The following is a 16,663-nucleotide window of genomic DNA, read 5'->3' on the forward strand; positions in this document are numbered from 1 at the left end:
CTTTTGATCCTTAGGAGACAAGAATATTGCACTTAAAATAGATTTCCTAGCAGGTTATAAGCTCCATTCCCAAACATCACATACAGTTCTGCTACATTCTGCAATGCCAGAGAGTGACAGGAGGGCATATGACTTTGCAAATTTTCCATACAGTGAGCCCTTGTTCTTGGCATTGCCATTGGATAATGACGCCAAAAGGCAAACTCATTATTTGGGTTTCGTCCAAGCATATAAATATAATATAAGCTTACAGAGGAACCTTAAAAAAACATAGTTGGCATTTTTACAGAAAAAAATTGCATATGTTAAACATGAGAAAGAAGATAGGTGAATAAACATTCAGTATACCAGTAGGCAGGGAGGAGAAATGGTTATCAGATCTTTAATATGGAAAATAAAAAAAACTCCAAGGAAAATAAGTGCCTTAAAAAGGTTCACCAGATTACAAAAAACTGGAAGCAACATTGTAAATTAATTTGGCTAGATTGAAAGTAAATAAAGCTCTGGGCTCATTTTTAGAAAGATTTGAAAAGTTAACATTTTCATCTTGCACAGATTATAATGGAATTCAACTGGAGGACGGAAAGGTTTTCCTCTCCATATTACTAAAAGAATACAATCACTGAAGGAGATGCAAACAAGATTTACTGAACTGATGCCAAACTGAACAATTATATGTATCAGGAAAGACTGAACAATCGCGTTCTGATGAAAGCTGTTGTTGAGTGAATTAAGTCACTGGATAAAATTACTGGTAGGTACAAAGCAGCTTCTTTATTTGACAAAGCAAGGTACAGCAGGCATCATATAGAGACGCTTTTGGTCGAAAGGTCTTGCTGGTTCAACATGGAGCTCAATATTTTATGTGCCAAACTTCAAAGGATAACTCCATATTTACAATGTGCGGACAATGCTTTCTAACTACATACAATTTTCACACCTCCAGATTTGCATCCATATTACAGACATCCAAATGAATTTTGGTCAGCGTTGGCTGAACTGGGATTCACAGCTTTTAGGAATCCATTGTTCAGACTAACTAAACTAAATCCACAATACATTTTCAGATGTGAAGACCGATAGCCAAGGTCAATTGCTAAATGTATATGTAACCAGGTGACTGCTGAATTTTTTTTATTGTTAAAGTGTACTTATGAATTCACCCTGGTAATGCCAAAATAGCTGCCTGTGCCTTTAAGAGAAAACGGTAATGTTATTATGCACGTGTTCAGTAGAAAGAACAGTTGCAAGGTTCTAGAAAGGATGTCAAATGCTAGTCACATGGTGAGGAAAGGTGAATAATATTTCATAATATCCATGAAAATTTGTTTATACTTGTTTGCAAATCTAGAATATTGGTAATTTGGCATCTTTACATGTGCATGCTTTAGATTTTCATGAGGAAGTTGTCAGCACTGGATAGTTTGGTTGTGCAAAGTTCCTTATCGGCCTAGTAGGTTAGTCTTTTTAGTAATTTATAGATGCACCATAGAAAGCATTCTTCTAGGGTGTATCACAACCTGGTATGGAAGTTGTCCTGTCCAAGACCGGAAGAAGCTGCAGAAGATCATGAACACAGCCCAGAACATCACACAAACCAATCTTCCGTCCTTGGACTCACTTTACACCGCACGCTGTCGGAGCAGTGCTGCCAGGATAATCAAGGACATGACCCGCCCAGCCAACATACTTTTTGTCCCTCTTCCCTCCAGGAGAAGGCTCAGGAGCTTGAAGACTCGTACGGCCAGATTTGGGAACAGCTTCTTTCCAACTGTGATAAGACTGCTGAACGGATCCTGACCCGGATCTGGGCCATACCCTCCAAATATCCGGACCTGCCTCTTGGTTTTTTTGCACTACCTTACTTTCCATTTTCTATTTTCTATTTATGATTTATAATTTAAATTTTTAAAATTTACTATTGATTTGTACTCCAGGGAGCATGAAGTGCAGAATCAAATATCGTTGTAATGATTGTACATTCTAGTATTAATCGTTTGGTGACAATAAAGTATAAAGTATAATTTAAACTCCAAGCCAATATATTGTAAAAGTTTATTTTTGTCTTTCTTTATTGTTTCATAACTGAATGTGAATGTAACAGAGTAATGTGAATGTGTTGATCTCGGTTCACGTCGCGAGAGCAAAGAAAACTTGTTTCAGGGTCTAGCCTATACGTGTTTGGAAGTTAAGCACATGTGTGCCAAAGTGAGTATATCTCTTAGTTAAGATGGGATGTATTTATTCATATCTTTGATGTTGTGCATAAGGTACAGGGTTGCTGGGATTCCAATGTTGTTTGTATTTTTTTTTAGAATTGCCACCATCGTATTAGTTTAGTATATTTTGTTTTATTTATTTTCCTACTGCATATGTAACAAGGGTGTGGACCAAAATTAAGCTGAGATTGCAACAGCAGGAATTGTTTTTTTTAATTCATTTTGTCGTCTTTATTTTGATATCCTCTTTCTGCAGTAAAACATCTAAAACAGATAAAGGAATTAAAGTCATGAAAAAATACTTGTTGTCCTGAGTGTGTATATTTCCCCAGGCTACAAAATATATTTCCTAAAGCCAAAAATCATTCTAAGTAAGGGTCTCAGACCAAAACGTCGACTGTTTTTTCTTTTTCATAGATGCTGCCTGACCTGTTGAGTTCCTCTGACATTTTGCGTGTGTTGCTTGGATTTCCAGTATTTGCAGATTTTCTCTTGTTTATGAACAATAGGGTTTATTTTCTTCAGTTACACATAGAATGTTGCCATTCACAGGTTTGACCAAAACCAGGGGTCAATATAGAAGTCAATGACAGTCTCAAATAATTATTTAACAAGTTGTCCACCTAGAGATTTATGGAAAGTAATTTACTATTTCAAGAAATACTTAAGATGACTAACACTAGCATGCATAAAGGGAATATAGATAAACATGAGGAGGAAAAATTGGACAAAGATATTGATGAGGTGAGACAAATGACAATGGGGAGCCGCTTTGGGATTCGTTAATGCCAGAAGGAAGCATTAGGTTGAATGCTCTGCTTCAGGGCAATAAATAACATGTAATATAACGTGTAATAATGTGTGGCAGAGAGGGAGGAGAAGATGGTGGCGCGACGCAGCACGCGCAGCCGTTCTGAATGATATTGTTTATGTTAACTAGGGGCCGTGCACAATCCTGATTTGATGGAGACAGACGTGAGAAGCACGAGGGAACATCTGAAGAAACTTCTGAAATGCCCGCTTCGCTGCCACTGCTACTGAGCGATTGAGAATCTCCGGAGGGGAAGGCCCCATATCCTCGGCTTTGCCTATTGCCGGGGCCGGGGTCGAAGCACTCGGCAGAGATGGTGCTCGGTGCCGGAGAGCTGGTTTAGGCTCGGAGTTTTCGGATGGACTCGGAGTCGGACTGTGGTTGGATGCTTCCAGGATGCTGCATCGGCAAGTTTGCGGCACTGGAGGGTCACCGTCTGCGTGAGATGATAGGACTTTCGAGAGCTTTGAGACTTTTTACCGTGCCCATGGTCTGTTCTTAGCAAATTACGGTATTGCTTTGCACTGTTGTAACTATATGTTATAATTATGTGGTTTTTGTCAGTTTTTCAGTCGGTTTGTCATGTGTTTCTGTGGTATCATTCTGGAAAAACATTGTATCATTTCTTAATGGACACATTACTAAATGACAATAAAGGAGTACTGCGTGTCCTCATAATCTAATCTATTCTAATATAATGCAAGTACCTCAATACCACATAGGAAAGTTGGACAACCTACCAATTACTGCTGGAAAGAAGGTCAGGAGCACATTTACTTCAAGATCACCTTCCATATTTTTTAACTATTTATCCCTCCCTGACCACTGTGAGGGGTATAACAATGACTTATGTTAATGCCAAGATACACATTTATTAGTATTACAATCAGGAAGTTCAGAATGTTGAATACAAAATATTAGCCTGTCATTTCTGCAGAGTGCTGTAGCACTGCTGCACTGAGAGAGTTCCATTCCTGAAGTACAGTTCAAATCCATGAATGGAAGTATTTTGTTGTGCGCTGGTCATTTGGGTGCGGACACATGTCCTGGCAATCTTGCTGTAGGTGTCACAATTTTGATTAGTATTGCAAGTTCTTTGAAAAGTAATTATAAATTTTTTAAAATCTTGTAAAGAAAAATATTAAAAGAATTACCCACCTGAGGTAAAAATTCTTTTGCTAGTGATAATGCTCTGTGATAGGCTGCGTCTCCTTCTTCATTTTGCTCCACAACATGACTAACCAGACCAATTGCTTTTGCTTCAGTACCGTCAACAACTCGTCCAGAAAAGATAAGTTCCTTTGCCGTGGATACTCCTACAATACGAGGGAGGCGCTGAGTGCCACCTGTTTGAAAAAGCAGTAAAAATCTGCTTCAGCAAACTTAACACGAATGAATGAATGAACTGTTACAATGATGTAAAAAGAAATATTGATAGTCCCAACTCTCAGACATTAAAAAAGCAACAAAAATATGCTTAGGTATGCAAAAAATGAAGAACATTATTTAACTTACAACTGCAAATTTTATGTAATCATGTGCTATATATATAAGCAAGAGAAAATCTGCAGACGCTGGAAATCCAAGCAACACGCACAAAATGCTGTAGGAACTCAGCAGGCCAGCCTGCATCTATAGAAAAAAGTAGTCGACATTTCAGGCCGAAGCCCTTCAGCAGGACGAGCTATATATACTCTGCCAGCATTGCATTGAAATGTAAGACTAGAATCTTTTTGTGCTCACTTCTTAGTCTAGAACCTAAACCCTGATGCTCCTTGTCAAGGGTAAAAGTTTGAATAACTGAGTATAATTGAAACCATTAAAAGTAGGACACATTTGCAGGTAAAAGAATCTACTGAAATACTTACAGGTTTATCCTTCTTAGCTACTTAAAAGTCTTTTCTCCGTGTTCCAGAAAACACGGAATGGGCCACTGTAAGGGGTCCTAAGTGGATATTGGTGTGCATCATAGCAGATGAAAACAAACAAGGTGGAATGTAGGTCAGCAGGAACCCAGGAGTGCTGTTGGCCATGGTGGGAGGGTAAGAACAGGGAAAAAGGAATTGAATTTACTGAAGAGGGTGGAATGTTGTTGAGAGGCTGACAGGGCCAACGTAGCGCCAGGTATGAAGTTAGCTGGTACTTTTAACAGCTGCCCATATGCTAACTCAGCCATGCAAAATTGCAGGTCCTAATTTGGAAAAGTTCTGAGCCCCAGCAGGACCCACGGGAGACGATCACGCTAACATTCATCAGTCAGGAAAGCCCTCAGAGCAGCGTTTAAGGAGTAGTGAAACCACTTGCATAGGCCATTGGACGGCGGGTGATATACCGTGTGGTGATGTATCCTAAAGCCGAGGCTCTGGGCCATTGCAGCCCAGACGTCTAATGTGAATTGTGGGCAGCGGTCAAAAGAAATATAGAAATATAGAAAAACTACAGCACAATACAGGCCCTTCAGCCCACAATGCTGTGCCAAACTTGTACTTACTGTAGAAATTACCTAGGGTTACCCATATAGAAATATCAGATGGGGTGCTAAACTGAGCAACCCAGGTGCTGATGAATGCTCGAGCCACGTCTGTGGCCGTTGTCAACACCCGGGGGACAACTTCTGGCCACATGGCGGTATAGATCACAGTGGTAGGAAGGTGCGGGAAACTGCAGAGTGGGGGCGGGGGAAGAGGACCAACAAGGTCAACATTGACATGGTCAATCCGTCGCTCAGGGACCTCAAAAGGTGCCAATGGTGCCTGAACATGATGGTTAATTTTTGCATGCTGGCATTCCACACAGGTTGCAGTCCAATCACGCACATCCTTTCAAAGGCCGTGCCACGCAAATATTAGTACATCCAGTTTCTGTGAAGACTACTGGCCCAGATGCGAGAGAGCAAAAACAGTCAGCCTCCAGTTTGCGGGCACAATGGAGCAAGGGCGACTGGTTGAGGCATCGCACAGCAGAGAAACCCCAGCTTCCTCGAACTTAACATTAGCTAACTGCTGTTCTGTAACCCTGGACCTCTGACTTAGTAACTTAGTTAGTTGCCATGCTGGCAAAGTCAACCCTTATGTATACAGCCTCAATGGCTAGCTGTCAGAAGCAATCAGCCATGGCATTACTTTTCCCCTTCATATGTTATATATCAGTTGTGAACTCAGATATGTAGACCAGGTGGTGTTGCTGCCGTGCAGACCAAGATACTGATATTTTAGCCATTGTGTGCATGAGGGGTTAGTGGTCAACTAATGCCGTGAATTGGTGGTCCGCAAAAAAGAAAATGAAAAGGGCGGACATCCAAGTAGGGACGGAGGAGCTTACGTTCAAATGTGCTATATTTCCTTTCAGGGGGACGGAGCTGCCGGTTGAAGAAGGTGAACAGCTGCCACATACCTCCAACCAATTGTTTGTGCACAACACAAACAGTATAGTCTGAAGCCTCAGTAGTAATGAGTATGAGTTCATTGGGCAGCGAGTGCACCAGTAGGGTCGCATTTGAAAGAGCTCGTTTGATATCATCAAATGCCCTGGTCATGTCCGCTGACCAGTCAAGCACTTGATTAAGGATACAGGTTTCCCCCGCCATCCGAAGGTATAGCGTTCCTATGAAACGGTTCGTAAGCCGAAATGTCATAAAGCGAAAAAACAATTACCATTTATTTATATGGGAAAATCTTGTGAGCGTTCGCAGACCCAAAAATAACCTACCAAATCATGCCAAATAACACCTAAAATAACAGTAACATATAGTAAAAGCAGGAATGATATGATAAATACACAGCCTATATAAAGTAGAAATACTTCTCTACAACAATTGCCTGCACAGATTTCCGTAGTGAAAATCTCACGCAAGCGCTCTTGGCAGAAAATCTCACACAAGCGCTGTTGGCATAAACGCGCTCTCCAGTAACCTTTAAACTATGAAGCTGCCAAACCTACCAAATAACAATGCCGTTCCGAAAATACACAGCCTATATAAAGTAGAAATAATGTATGTACAGTGTAGTATCACTTACCGGAATTGAGAAAACAGCGCCGAGCACACTGATGATGGTGTGTTAGACTGAGTCGTCGCAGGCTGGGTGGTGCAGTGGCTCCCACCCTCCGGGCCACCGACCCGATACATTGCCGCGAAGAATGCAGCAGTAGCCGGGAGGCACACAGCACATCGTTAAGAAAAAAGCCGAAATAAACATGCTAATTAATTAGGTGCCGCCGACACGCAATTGTCGGCCCAGATCAGAGGCAATGCAATCGGAAATCGGCACTGATCTGGGCCGACAATTACGTGTCGGCGGCACCTAATTAATTAGCATGTTTATTTTGGCTTTTTTCTTAAAGATGTGCCGTGTGCCTCCCGGCTACCGCTGCGTTGTTCGCGAATCGGTACAGTATCTGTCCGGGGCCCGGGTGTTGGGGTGGTGGGACATGGGGGTGTCATCTCATCGTCGATCAGGGTAGGCAGCTCATCTTCTCCTATGACTGCCTGCCTCGATGTCGAAGGTCGAGGTTCGTCGTCTGCTGTGGCTGATGTGGAAGGCTTGCTTGACTGCTGAGCCTCGTGCATTTTTCTATCATACAGTTGTTTGTAAGCACTCAAACCATTCTGCAAATATCCCCTAAACCTACGTACCCTTTCAAGATTAAAGTCGTACTTTATCATTGCAGCAAAAATCTCACGCAGTTGCTTCACTTTCTGCATTCGGTTTCGATTGTTATCCTTTCCTCTTCCAATTGCATCAGCTCTTCATCTATCGATTCCTGGTCATGGGATGCGAAAATCTCTTCAACATCATCTTCGCCAACTTCAACAAGCCAAACTCACTTTGTCTTTGCTACGTTCACTTCGGTCAAAATGCTTAATTATGTCTAGTTTTACGCTAAGTGTAACACCCTTACTCTTTCAGGCTTTTCCAACACCTTAGAACTCATTTTGCTAACGGCTGCTCAATGCAACGTGTTTAAGCAATGCCGTTCCGAATCCGGGGCAGAGCGGCTGCTCGGGGCGCTCGCTTATTTTTTTATCGTGCGCTGCCTTTCTTCGTAACAGTGAAAACACCTTCTGAAAGCGAAAACAGGGTACTAATGTAGGTCACACAACACACATCAAAGTTGCTGGTGAACGCAGCAGGCCAGGCAGCATCTCTAGGAAGAGGTGCAGTCGACGTTTCAGGCCGAGACCCTTCGTCAGGACTAACTGAAGGAAGAGTTAGTAAGAGATTTGAAAGTGGGAGGAGGAGGGGGAGATCCAAAATGATAGGAAGACAGGAGGGGGATGGATGGAGCCAAGAGCTGGACAAGTGATTGGCAAAGGGGATATGAGGGGATCATGAGACAGGAGGTCTGAGGAGAAAGACAAGGGCGGGGGGGAGAACCCAGAGGATGGGCAAGGGGTATAGTCAGAGGGACAGAGGGAGAAAAAGGAGAGTGAGAGAAAGAATGTGTGTATAAAAATAAATAACGGATGGGGTACGAGGGGGAGGTGGGGCATTAGCGGAAGTTAGAGAAGTCGATGTTCATGTCATCAGGTTGGAGGCTACCCAGACGGAATATAAGGTGTTGTTCCTCCAACATGAGTATGGCTTCATCTTTACAGTAGAGGAAGCCGTCGATAGACATGTCAGAATGGGAATGGGACGTGGAATTAAAATGTGTGGCCACTGGGAGATCCTGCTTTCTCTGGCGGACAGAGCGTAGGTGTTCAGCAAAGAGGTCTCCCAGTTTGCGTCGGGTCTCGCCAATATATAGAAGGCCACATCGGGAGCACCGGACGCAGTATATCACCCCAGCCGACTCACAGGTGAAGTGTCGCCTCACCTGGAAAGACTGTTTGGGGCCCTGAATGGTGGTAATGGAGGAAATGTAAGGGCATGTGTAGCACTTGTTCCGCTTACACGGATAAGTGCCAGGAGAGAGATCAGTGGGGAGGGATGGGAGGGACGAATGGACAAGGGAGTCGCGTAGGGAGCGATCCTTGCGGAAAGCAGAGTGGGGGGAAGGAAAGATGTGCTTAGTGGTGGGATCCCGTTGGAGGTGGCGGAAGTTACGGAGAATAATATGTTGGACCCAGAGGCTGGTGGGGTGGTAGGTGAGGACCAGAGGAACCCTATTCCTAGTGGGGTGGCGGGAGGATGGAGTGAGAGCAGATGTGCGTGAAATGGGAGAGATGCGTTTGAGAACAGAGTTGATAGTGCAGGAAGGGAAGCCCCTTTCTTTAAAAAAGGAGGACATCTCCCTCGTCCTGGAATGAAAAGCCTCATCGTGAGAGCAGATGCGGCGGAGACGGAGGAATTGCGAGAAGTGGATGGCATTTTTGCAAGAGACAGGGTGAGAAGAGGAATAGTCCAGATAGCTGTGAGAGTCAGTAGGCTTATAGTAGACATCAGTGGATAAGCTGTCTCCAGAGATAGAGACAGAAAGATCTAGAAAGGGGAGGGAGGTGTCGGAAATGGACCAGGTAAACTTGAGGGCAGGGTAAAAGTTGGAGGCAAAGTTAATAAAGTCAACGAGCTCAGCATGCGTGCAGGAAGCAGCGCCAATGCAGTCGTCAATGTAGTGAAGGAAAAGTGGGGGACAGATACCAGAATAGGCACGGAACATAGATTGTTCCACAAAGCCAACAAAAAGGCAGGCATAGCTAGGACCCATATGGATGCCCACAGCTACACCTTTAGTTTGGAGGAAGTGGGAGGAGCCAAAGGAGAAATTATTAAGAGTAAGGACTAATTCCGCTAGACAGAGCAAAGAGGTGGTAGAGGGGAACTGATTATAGGTAGACCTACATTACTAATGTAGGTCTTTCGTAACAGTGAGGTTTCGTAAAGCAAACGTTCGAAAAGCAGGGGACACCTGTATTGCATTTCAGTGCACTATGAAGGGGCACAAGCATAAGTTCAGCAGCTCGCGGAATAAAGCGGTGATAGAAATTCACCATACCTAAAAACTCCTTAGCTTTTTAGTAGTGCAGGGGTGGTGGGAAATATATAATTGCAGCTACTATAGATGGGAGGGGTTTCGCACCTTCTGCAGAGATGTGATGGTCGAGAAAGACCATCTGACAGTTTGGGCTGACAACCCAAACTGGCATTTTGCACAGTTAATAATCAACCCGTGTTGGTTTAAGCACTTGAAAAGTGTGCAGAGATTAAATATGTGTCCGGATTTGGATCCACTAGCAACAAGTATGTCATCCAGGTGAACAAAAAGAAAATCTAAGTCTTTTAATACAGAGTTCATCAGCTGTTGAAAAGCCTGTGCTGCATTTTTTCAGCTCAAATGACATGCACAGAAACGCAAAAAGTCCATATGGGGTTATGACAGCTATTTTGGGAATGTCCTCTGAGCACACAGGCTCCTGATAGTAGCCCCCAAATAAATCGACTTTGCAAAAAAGGACTTTCCATCTAAACGTGCTGAAAAGTCTTGGAAATGTGGGACCGGCTAGTGATCGGGGGTGGTGACCTCGCGAAGGTGTCAGTAATTGCCACGTGCGTGGCAATCACCATAGGACTTAGAGACCATGTGGAGGGGTGAAGCCCAGGGCCTATTTGACTGGTATACACTACTAAGTCTTTCCATGTTGGCAAACTCAGCCTTCACGGTTGCCAGCTTTTCTGGCTCCAGTCTACTACATGTGTGGGCATGACTGGTGGGCCTTTTGTGGAAATGTGGTGCTCGACCTCGTGTTTTGTGACTGTCACAGAGAATGTGGGCTTGGCAAGTTTTAGTCATTCATCTAGCAGTCAAATAAACTCACATGCGATGGTACATGTGCTTGACAGTGTCATTGTGATGAACTTACAAGGGGAGCAGGGTAATGAACCAAAGTTTTTGACATCCACAAGCTGGCTGCTCTTAAGATTGAACAAAAGTCCTTGGGCACACAAGAAATCTGTACCGAGGAGAGGTTTAGCCACTTCAACCAGGACGAAGTCCCATGTGTAACACCGCTCACTGAAGCAGAGCGTCACTCATCGTGTCCTGTAAGTCTGGATCTTGCTGCCATTGACAGCCTCCATTGAGGTTTTGTCACTCTTTGCCTTCTCAACAATAGGCAACGCTGGCAACACTCACTTGACACACAAGTAGTGTCACCCTGATAGGGTGTCCATAATGAATAGTAGACGACCTTCACTGTTGGAACCCACAGTGTTCACAGACCTCTGGTGTCCCAATGCACTCCCACTGTTGAAGCTGCAAAGCGTTTGTATCAAAGCAAGCTTGGTAAAAGCACAGGCCTGGTGTCATCTGTTTCCTGCCATGGGCGTCCTTATGTTGGGGGCCTTGCTGACCAAGCTTATTGAGGTAGAGAAAAGAGAAGGAATGATGCACCGTTGCCTAGCTAAGTGTAGACTATCAGCCATTTTAGCAAGCTTCACAGCTGCATTAGCGAGGGCTATGAGAACTTGATCAGGCATTTGTTGCATGAAGAGTTCTTTAAAAAGAAAACAAGGATGGCGATTTCCCAGGAGAGACAGCATGTGGTCCATTAGCTCCAAAGGCCCCGAGGCTGGGCAAGAAGAGCAAATGTTTGGTGCACTCAGACTCTGAGTCCAAAAGTCTGTAAATGATGAGTTTTCAGGGATCGGTATTTATCGTGTTCAGGCGGGTGTCCTAGTAGGCTCATCAATCTCGCAGCTTTGGAGTTGCTGAGCGATGCTACTACATAGAAATATTTGGTGTTATCAGAGTTGGTGTTTCTATAAGCACAAATTGAGCCTCTGCTTGTATGAACCAAGCGACCGCACTTTGCTCCTAAAACACTGGCAGTTTCAAAACGACTGTATCGGCCAACACGTTCATAATTGTGGAACTATCATACAGCATTGGTGTCACCAATAAATACCGCAAATAAAATAGCAAAGGTGTTTTCTGTTTCAGAAATGCCGTAGGAACTCATTTATTGAACGCCAAAAAACTGAACTCAAGGCACGCTAAGAACCCTTTATGTAATTATGTCATCACATCAGACCAACCTCTCAAAGTGAAACCCCAACTCAATTCTGGTGGCTGTGAATTATGTACATTTCCACCAATTACATTACCCTACAGTATCAGTAATCCACTGTTGGACTGCACATGATATACCTTCATTAAAAACAGCAGGAACATCTCTTAAGGATGCTTCCCCCACATTTCCTCACCATAGTCAGGGTGCAGGTTTTAATTCTACATGGTTTAAAGGCACTAATGTACTAATATGTTCGAAAAGATCAATTTGGGAATTAAATTTGTTATCTTTTCCTAATCTGGCCCACATGACCAAGATCCACGGCATTGCAGTGACTGTTATCTTTCACTGTAAAATAATCTAGCATTCTAAGGAAATTAAAAGCAATTACGAATAGGCATTTAATATTGTAATAAAAAATACATAGCATTTATTAGGCTTCCATAACTTTCTTGACAATCAACTTCCAAAACCTGAATGTACTGACAAAGGGTCTTTAACCTGAAACCTTATCTCTGTTTCTCTTCCCACAGATGCATTCTGACCTACTGAGTATTTCCAGCATTTTCTGGTTTTGTTTTGATGTTTTAATATTAGTCTATATTCATAACACAAAAAGTATTGTTGATAAATTACACCGAGGGAAACCTGACTCTGCCTGTTAGCCTCCTGTAATACACAAGATAATGACAAGTTTCAAAAGTTATTGTGATACCATCTAGAGGCACAGCAGCGTCTCTACTTTCTTAAAGCTTGCACAGAATTGGCATGCCACTTAAGACTCTGACAAACCTCTATAGGTGCACAGTCAAGAGTATCCTGGCTGGTTGCATCAAAGTCTGATATGGAAACACCAATGTCCATGAATGGAAAAGCCTACAAAAAATTATGGATACAAAAAAGACCTCCCCACCACTGAGCACATCGACAAGGAGCACTGCTGCAAGAAAGTGGCAACTATCATCTGGGACCCCTACCATCCAGGCCATGCTCTCTTCTTGTCGCTGCCAATGGCAATGGGGTACAGGTCCCACACCACCAGATTCAAGAATAGTTATTGCCCTTCAACCATCAGGCTCCTGGACCAGCACAGAAAACATCACTCACCTCAACAGTGAACTGATTGCACAACCTATGGATTCACTTTAAAGGACCCTACAACTCATGTTCTCAATATTATTCATTACATATTTATTTATTATTATTATTTTTGTATTTGAACAGTGCATCTTCTTTTACACATTGATTGCTTGTCCGTTCTTGTGTGTACTTTTTCACTGATTCTATAGTATTTCATTGCATCAACTGTGAATTCCCGCAAGAAAATGAGTCTCAGGGTTGTATATGGTGACATAGACATATTTCAATAATAAATTTACTTTGAACTTTGATTTCCTGTTTTTTCAGGCTTTAAGCATTTTTCTTTGATATTATTGCAAATTAAAAGTTCAATATCATGAAGAAAATAGCAAATACATTGAAGATCACAATCAATGTTGTACCATTGTACTAAATTCATGTAGTTTGGGTGCTAAATTTTGAACATACTAATTAGGTCTCTTTTGTTTCCTTTACAGGCAAAGAAAAAGCAGCAAGTATTCTAACACGTATTCTGTTAGAATTCACTACAGCACTGTTTTGTGGCCTGTAATTAAATTAATCATTGTTTCACATAGAAATCCTATGATTGTTAATGATATGATAAAAAGAAACAAATCACAGATGGTAAAGTGAGAGATGTTCATTGAAAGAGTAGTATGCAATTTAAGTATTAAACATCCCCATAGTTTTATTTTTGATGCATCTCTTTCTGGGTATCTTCACTTATAAAGAACTGCAACACATCCATCTTGCTGGTACATACTTGACTCCACACCGAAAGGAATGGTTGCAAGGTTGCCAGTGCTTAGTCATTTGGATAATACAAGACCAGTAGAATTATAATTATTGAAAATTTTTTAAAAGCCCTAGATGCTGCAAATCTAAACTAAAAACAGAAAGTGATAGAAATTATAGATTAGGCAGTACCGGTGGAAAGAAAATAGTTGACATTTCAGGTTGAAAGCTAGCCAATAGAACAAAAAGGGAAAATAAGTTGAAGTAATAGATAATCATCAAATTCTCCTTGCTATATTTTTTCCTTTTGTTTTCTTTCCCCCTCCCCCTTCTTCTATTCCCTATTCTGGCCTCTTACATCTTCTTCTCACCTGCCTATCACCTCCTCCAGCACCCCTCCTTCTTTCCTTTGTCCCATGGTCCACTCTCCTGTCCTATCAGCTTCCTTCTTCTCCAGCCTTTTACTTTTCCCACCCATCTGGTTTCACCTGTCACCTAGCTTGTCCTCCTCCGCTCCTGCTAACTTTTTATGGTCGTGTCTCCCCTTTCCTTTCCAGTCCTGATGAAGGCCTCAGACCGAAAGGTCAACTGTTTATTCATTTCCATAGATGCTGCCTAACCTGTTGAGTTCCTCCAGCATTTTGTATGTGTTGTTCTGGATTTCCAGCATATGCGGAACGTCTTGGGTTTTTAAGTAATAGATAAGGTGAAGGAAGGCACTGGCTGGAACAAAGCTAATTAATAGGTTTAAATAATGTATCTATTAAGCGGCCTGAAGTACTCAACACATATTTAGGTAAAAGGGAGGTGTTGTTCCTCAAAAGCAGTAAAAATCGCAAAGATTATTTGCTGGAGAAGCCTATTGGATGGAAGGCTAGGACAAGGGGAAACTGTTCATACTCTGTCCATTCACCTCTTCTCTTCCAATCATCCAGGACATAACACTCTTTCTGGGTAAGGCAGCAAAGCATGTGCATATCTTTTAGTCCAATGTACTGCATTCAGTATTCACAATGTGACCTACTCCACATTGGAGAAACCAAATACACAACTGCTTTGTGGAGCATCTGCCCTCACTCAGCAGGAACTTCTGGTTGTTCACCTTTTTAAGTCTCCATCCTTCTCCCACTTTCTCCATGTTTCTCACACAAGAACACTCACCAATACCTCTACTTCCTCAGGAGGCTAAGAAATTTGGCAGCTCCCTATCAACTCTGAGCAAATTTTATCAACGCACCATAGAATGCATCCTATATGGATAATTAACGTCCTGGTATGGCAACTATTCTGCACATGACAGCCAGCATCCCCTTCATGGACTCTGTCTATATTCCTCACTGCTTCAATAAACATAGTCAAAGACCTCAGATTCTCGCTTTTCCACTCTTCCATTAGGCAAAAAGTACAAAAACCTAAAAAAGTATATACTACCAGGTTCAAGGGCAGCATTTATCTGTTTGCTATAAGAATATTGAATGGTTCCTGAGTTGGATGATCAGCCATGATCGTACTGAATGGTGGTGCAGGCTCGAAGGGCCGAATGGCCTACTCCTGCACCTATTTTCTATGTTTCTATGTTTTTTCCTCGTATAAGATGGATTTTTGACTATACAATCTATCACATGATCTTGCATCTTAATCTTTACCTGAACTGCACTTTCTCTGTAGCTACTACACATATCAACAATAACATTCTGTTATTTGTTTTAACTTGTTCTACCACAATGGACTATGTAGTGATTTGATTTGCATAAACAGCATGCAAGACCAACTTTTCCTTGTATCTCAGTACATGTAACAATAAGCCAGTTCAAATTCTTTAACCTCTCTGTCTATCGCCTCTTGCACTGTTTCAACAAGGCCAAATGCAAGCTCTTCAGACACATTACAGAAACAGGTGAATTGATTACAGACAGAAACGGGTGAATTGATTATGGGGAGCAAGCACATGGCAGACCAATTGAATAATTACTTTAGTTCTGTCTTCACTAAGGAGGACATAAATAATCTTCCAGAAATAGTAGGGGACAGAGGGTCCAGTGAGATGGAGGAACTGAGCGAAATACATGTTAGTAGGGAAGTGGTGTTGGGTAAATTGAAGGGATTAAAGGCAGATAAATCCCCAGGGCCAGATGGTCTGCATCCCAGAGTGCTTAAGGAAGTAGCCCAAGAAATAGTGGATGCATTAGTGATAATTTTTCAAAACTCGTTAGATCCTGGTCTAGTTCTAGTTCCTGAGGATTGGAGGGTGGCTAATGTAACCCCACTTTTTGAAAAAGGAGGGAGAGAGAAACCGGGGAATTATAGACCGGTTAGCCTAACGTCGGTGGTGGGGAAACTGCTGGAGTCAGTTATCAAAGATGTGATAACAGCACATTTGGAAAGCGGTGAAATCATCGGACAAAGTCAGCATGGATTTGTGAAAGGAAAATCATGTCTGACAAATCTCATAGAATTTTTTGAGGATGTAACTAGTAGAGTGGATAGGGGAGAACCAGTGGATGTGGTATATTTGGATTTTCAAAAGGCTTTTGACAAGGTCCCACACAGGAGATTAGTGTGCAAACTTAAAGCACACGGTATTGGGGGTAAGGTATTGATGTGGATAGAGAATTGGTTAGCAGACAGGAAGCAAAGAGTGGGAATAAACGGGACCTTTTCAGAATGGCAGGCAGTGACTAGTGGGGTACCGCAAGGCTCAGTGCTGGGACTCCAGTTGTTTACAATATATATTAATGACTTGGATGAGCGAATTAAATGCAGCATCTCCAAGTTTGCGGATGACACGAAGCTGGGCGGCAGTGTTAGCTGTGAGGAGGATGCTAAGAGGATGCAGGGTGACTTGAA

At 42.4% G+C, this 16,663-nt stretch overlaps 1 protein-coding gene across 2 annotated transcripts in view; it reads right to left on the reverse strand.

Annotated features, from left to right (window-relative positions):
• Window positions 1-16,663, reverse strand: part of auh (AU RNA binding protein/enoyl-CoA hydratase) — a 194,749-nt gene that overhangs the window by 20,171 nt on the left and 157,915 nt on the right. For both annotated transcript variants that reach the window (XM_072281694.1, XM_072281693.1), the window contains one exon: window positions 4,189-4,376. In XM_072281694.1, the coding sequence (XP_072137795.1) occupies window positions 4,189-4,376 (188 nt within the window). The remainder of the gene's footprint in view (window positions 1-4,188; window positions 4,377-16,663) is intronic.

The sequence above is a fragment of the Mobula birostris genome, chromosome 17 (genome assembly GCF_030028105.1).
Source record: "Mobula birostris isolate sMobBir1 chromosome 17, sMobBir1.hap1, whole genome shotgun sequence".
Taxonomy (NCBI): Eukaryota; Metazoa; Chordata; class Chondrichthyes; order Myliobatiformes; family Myliobatidae; genus Mobula; species Mobula birostris.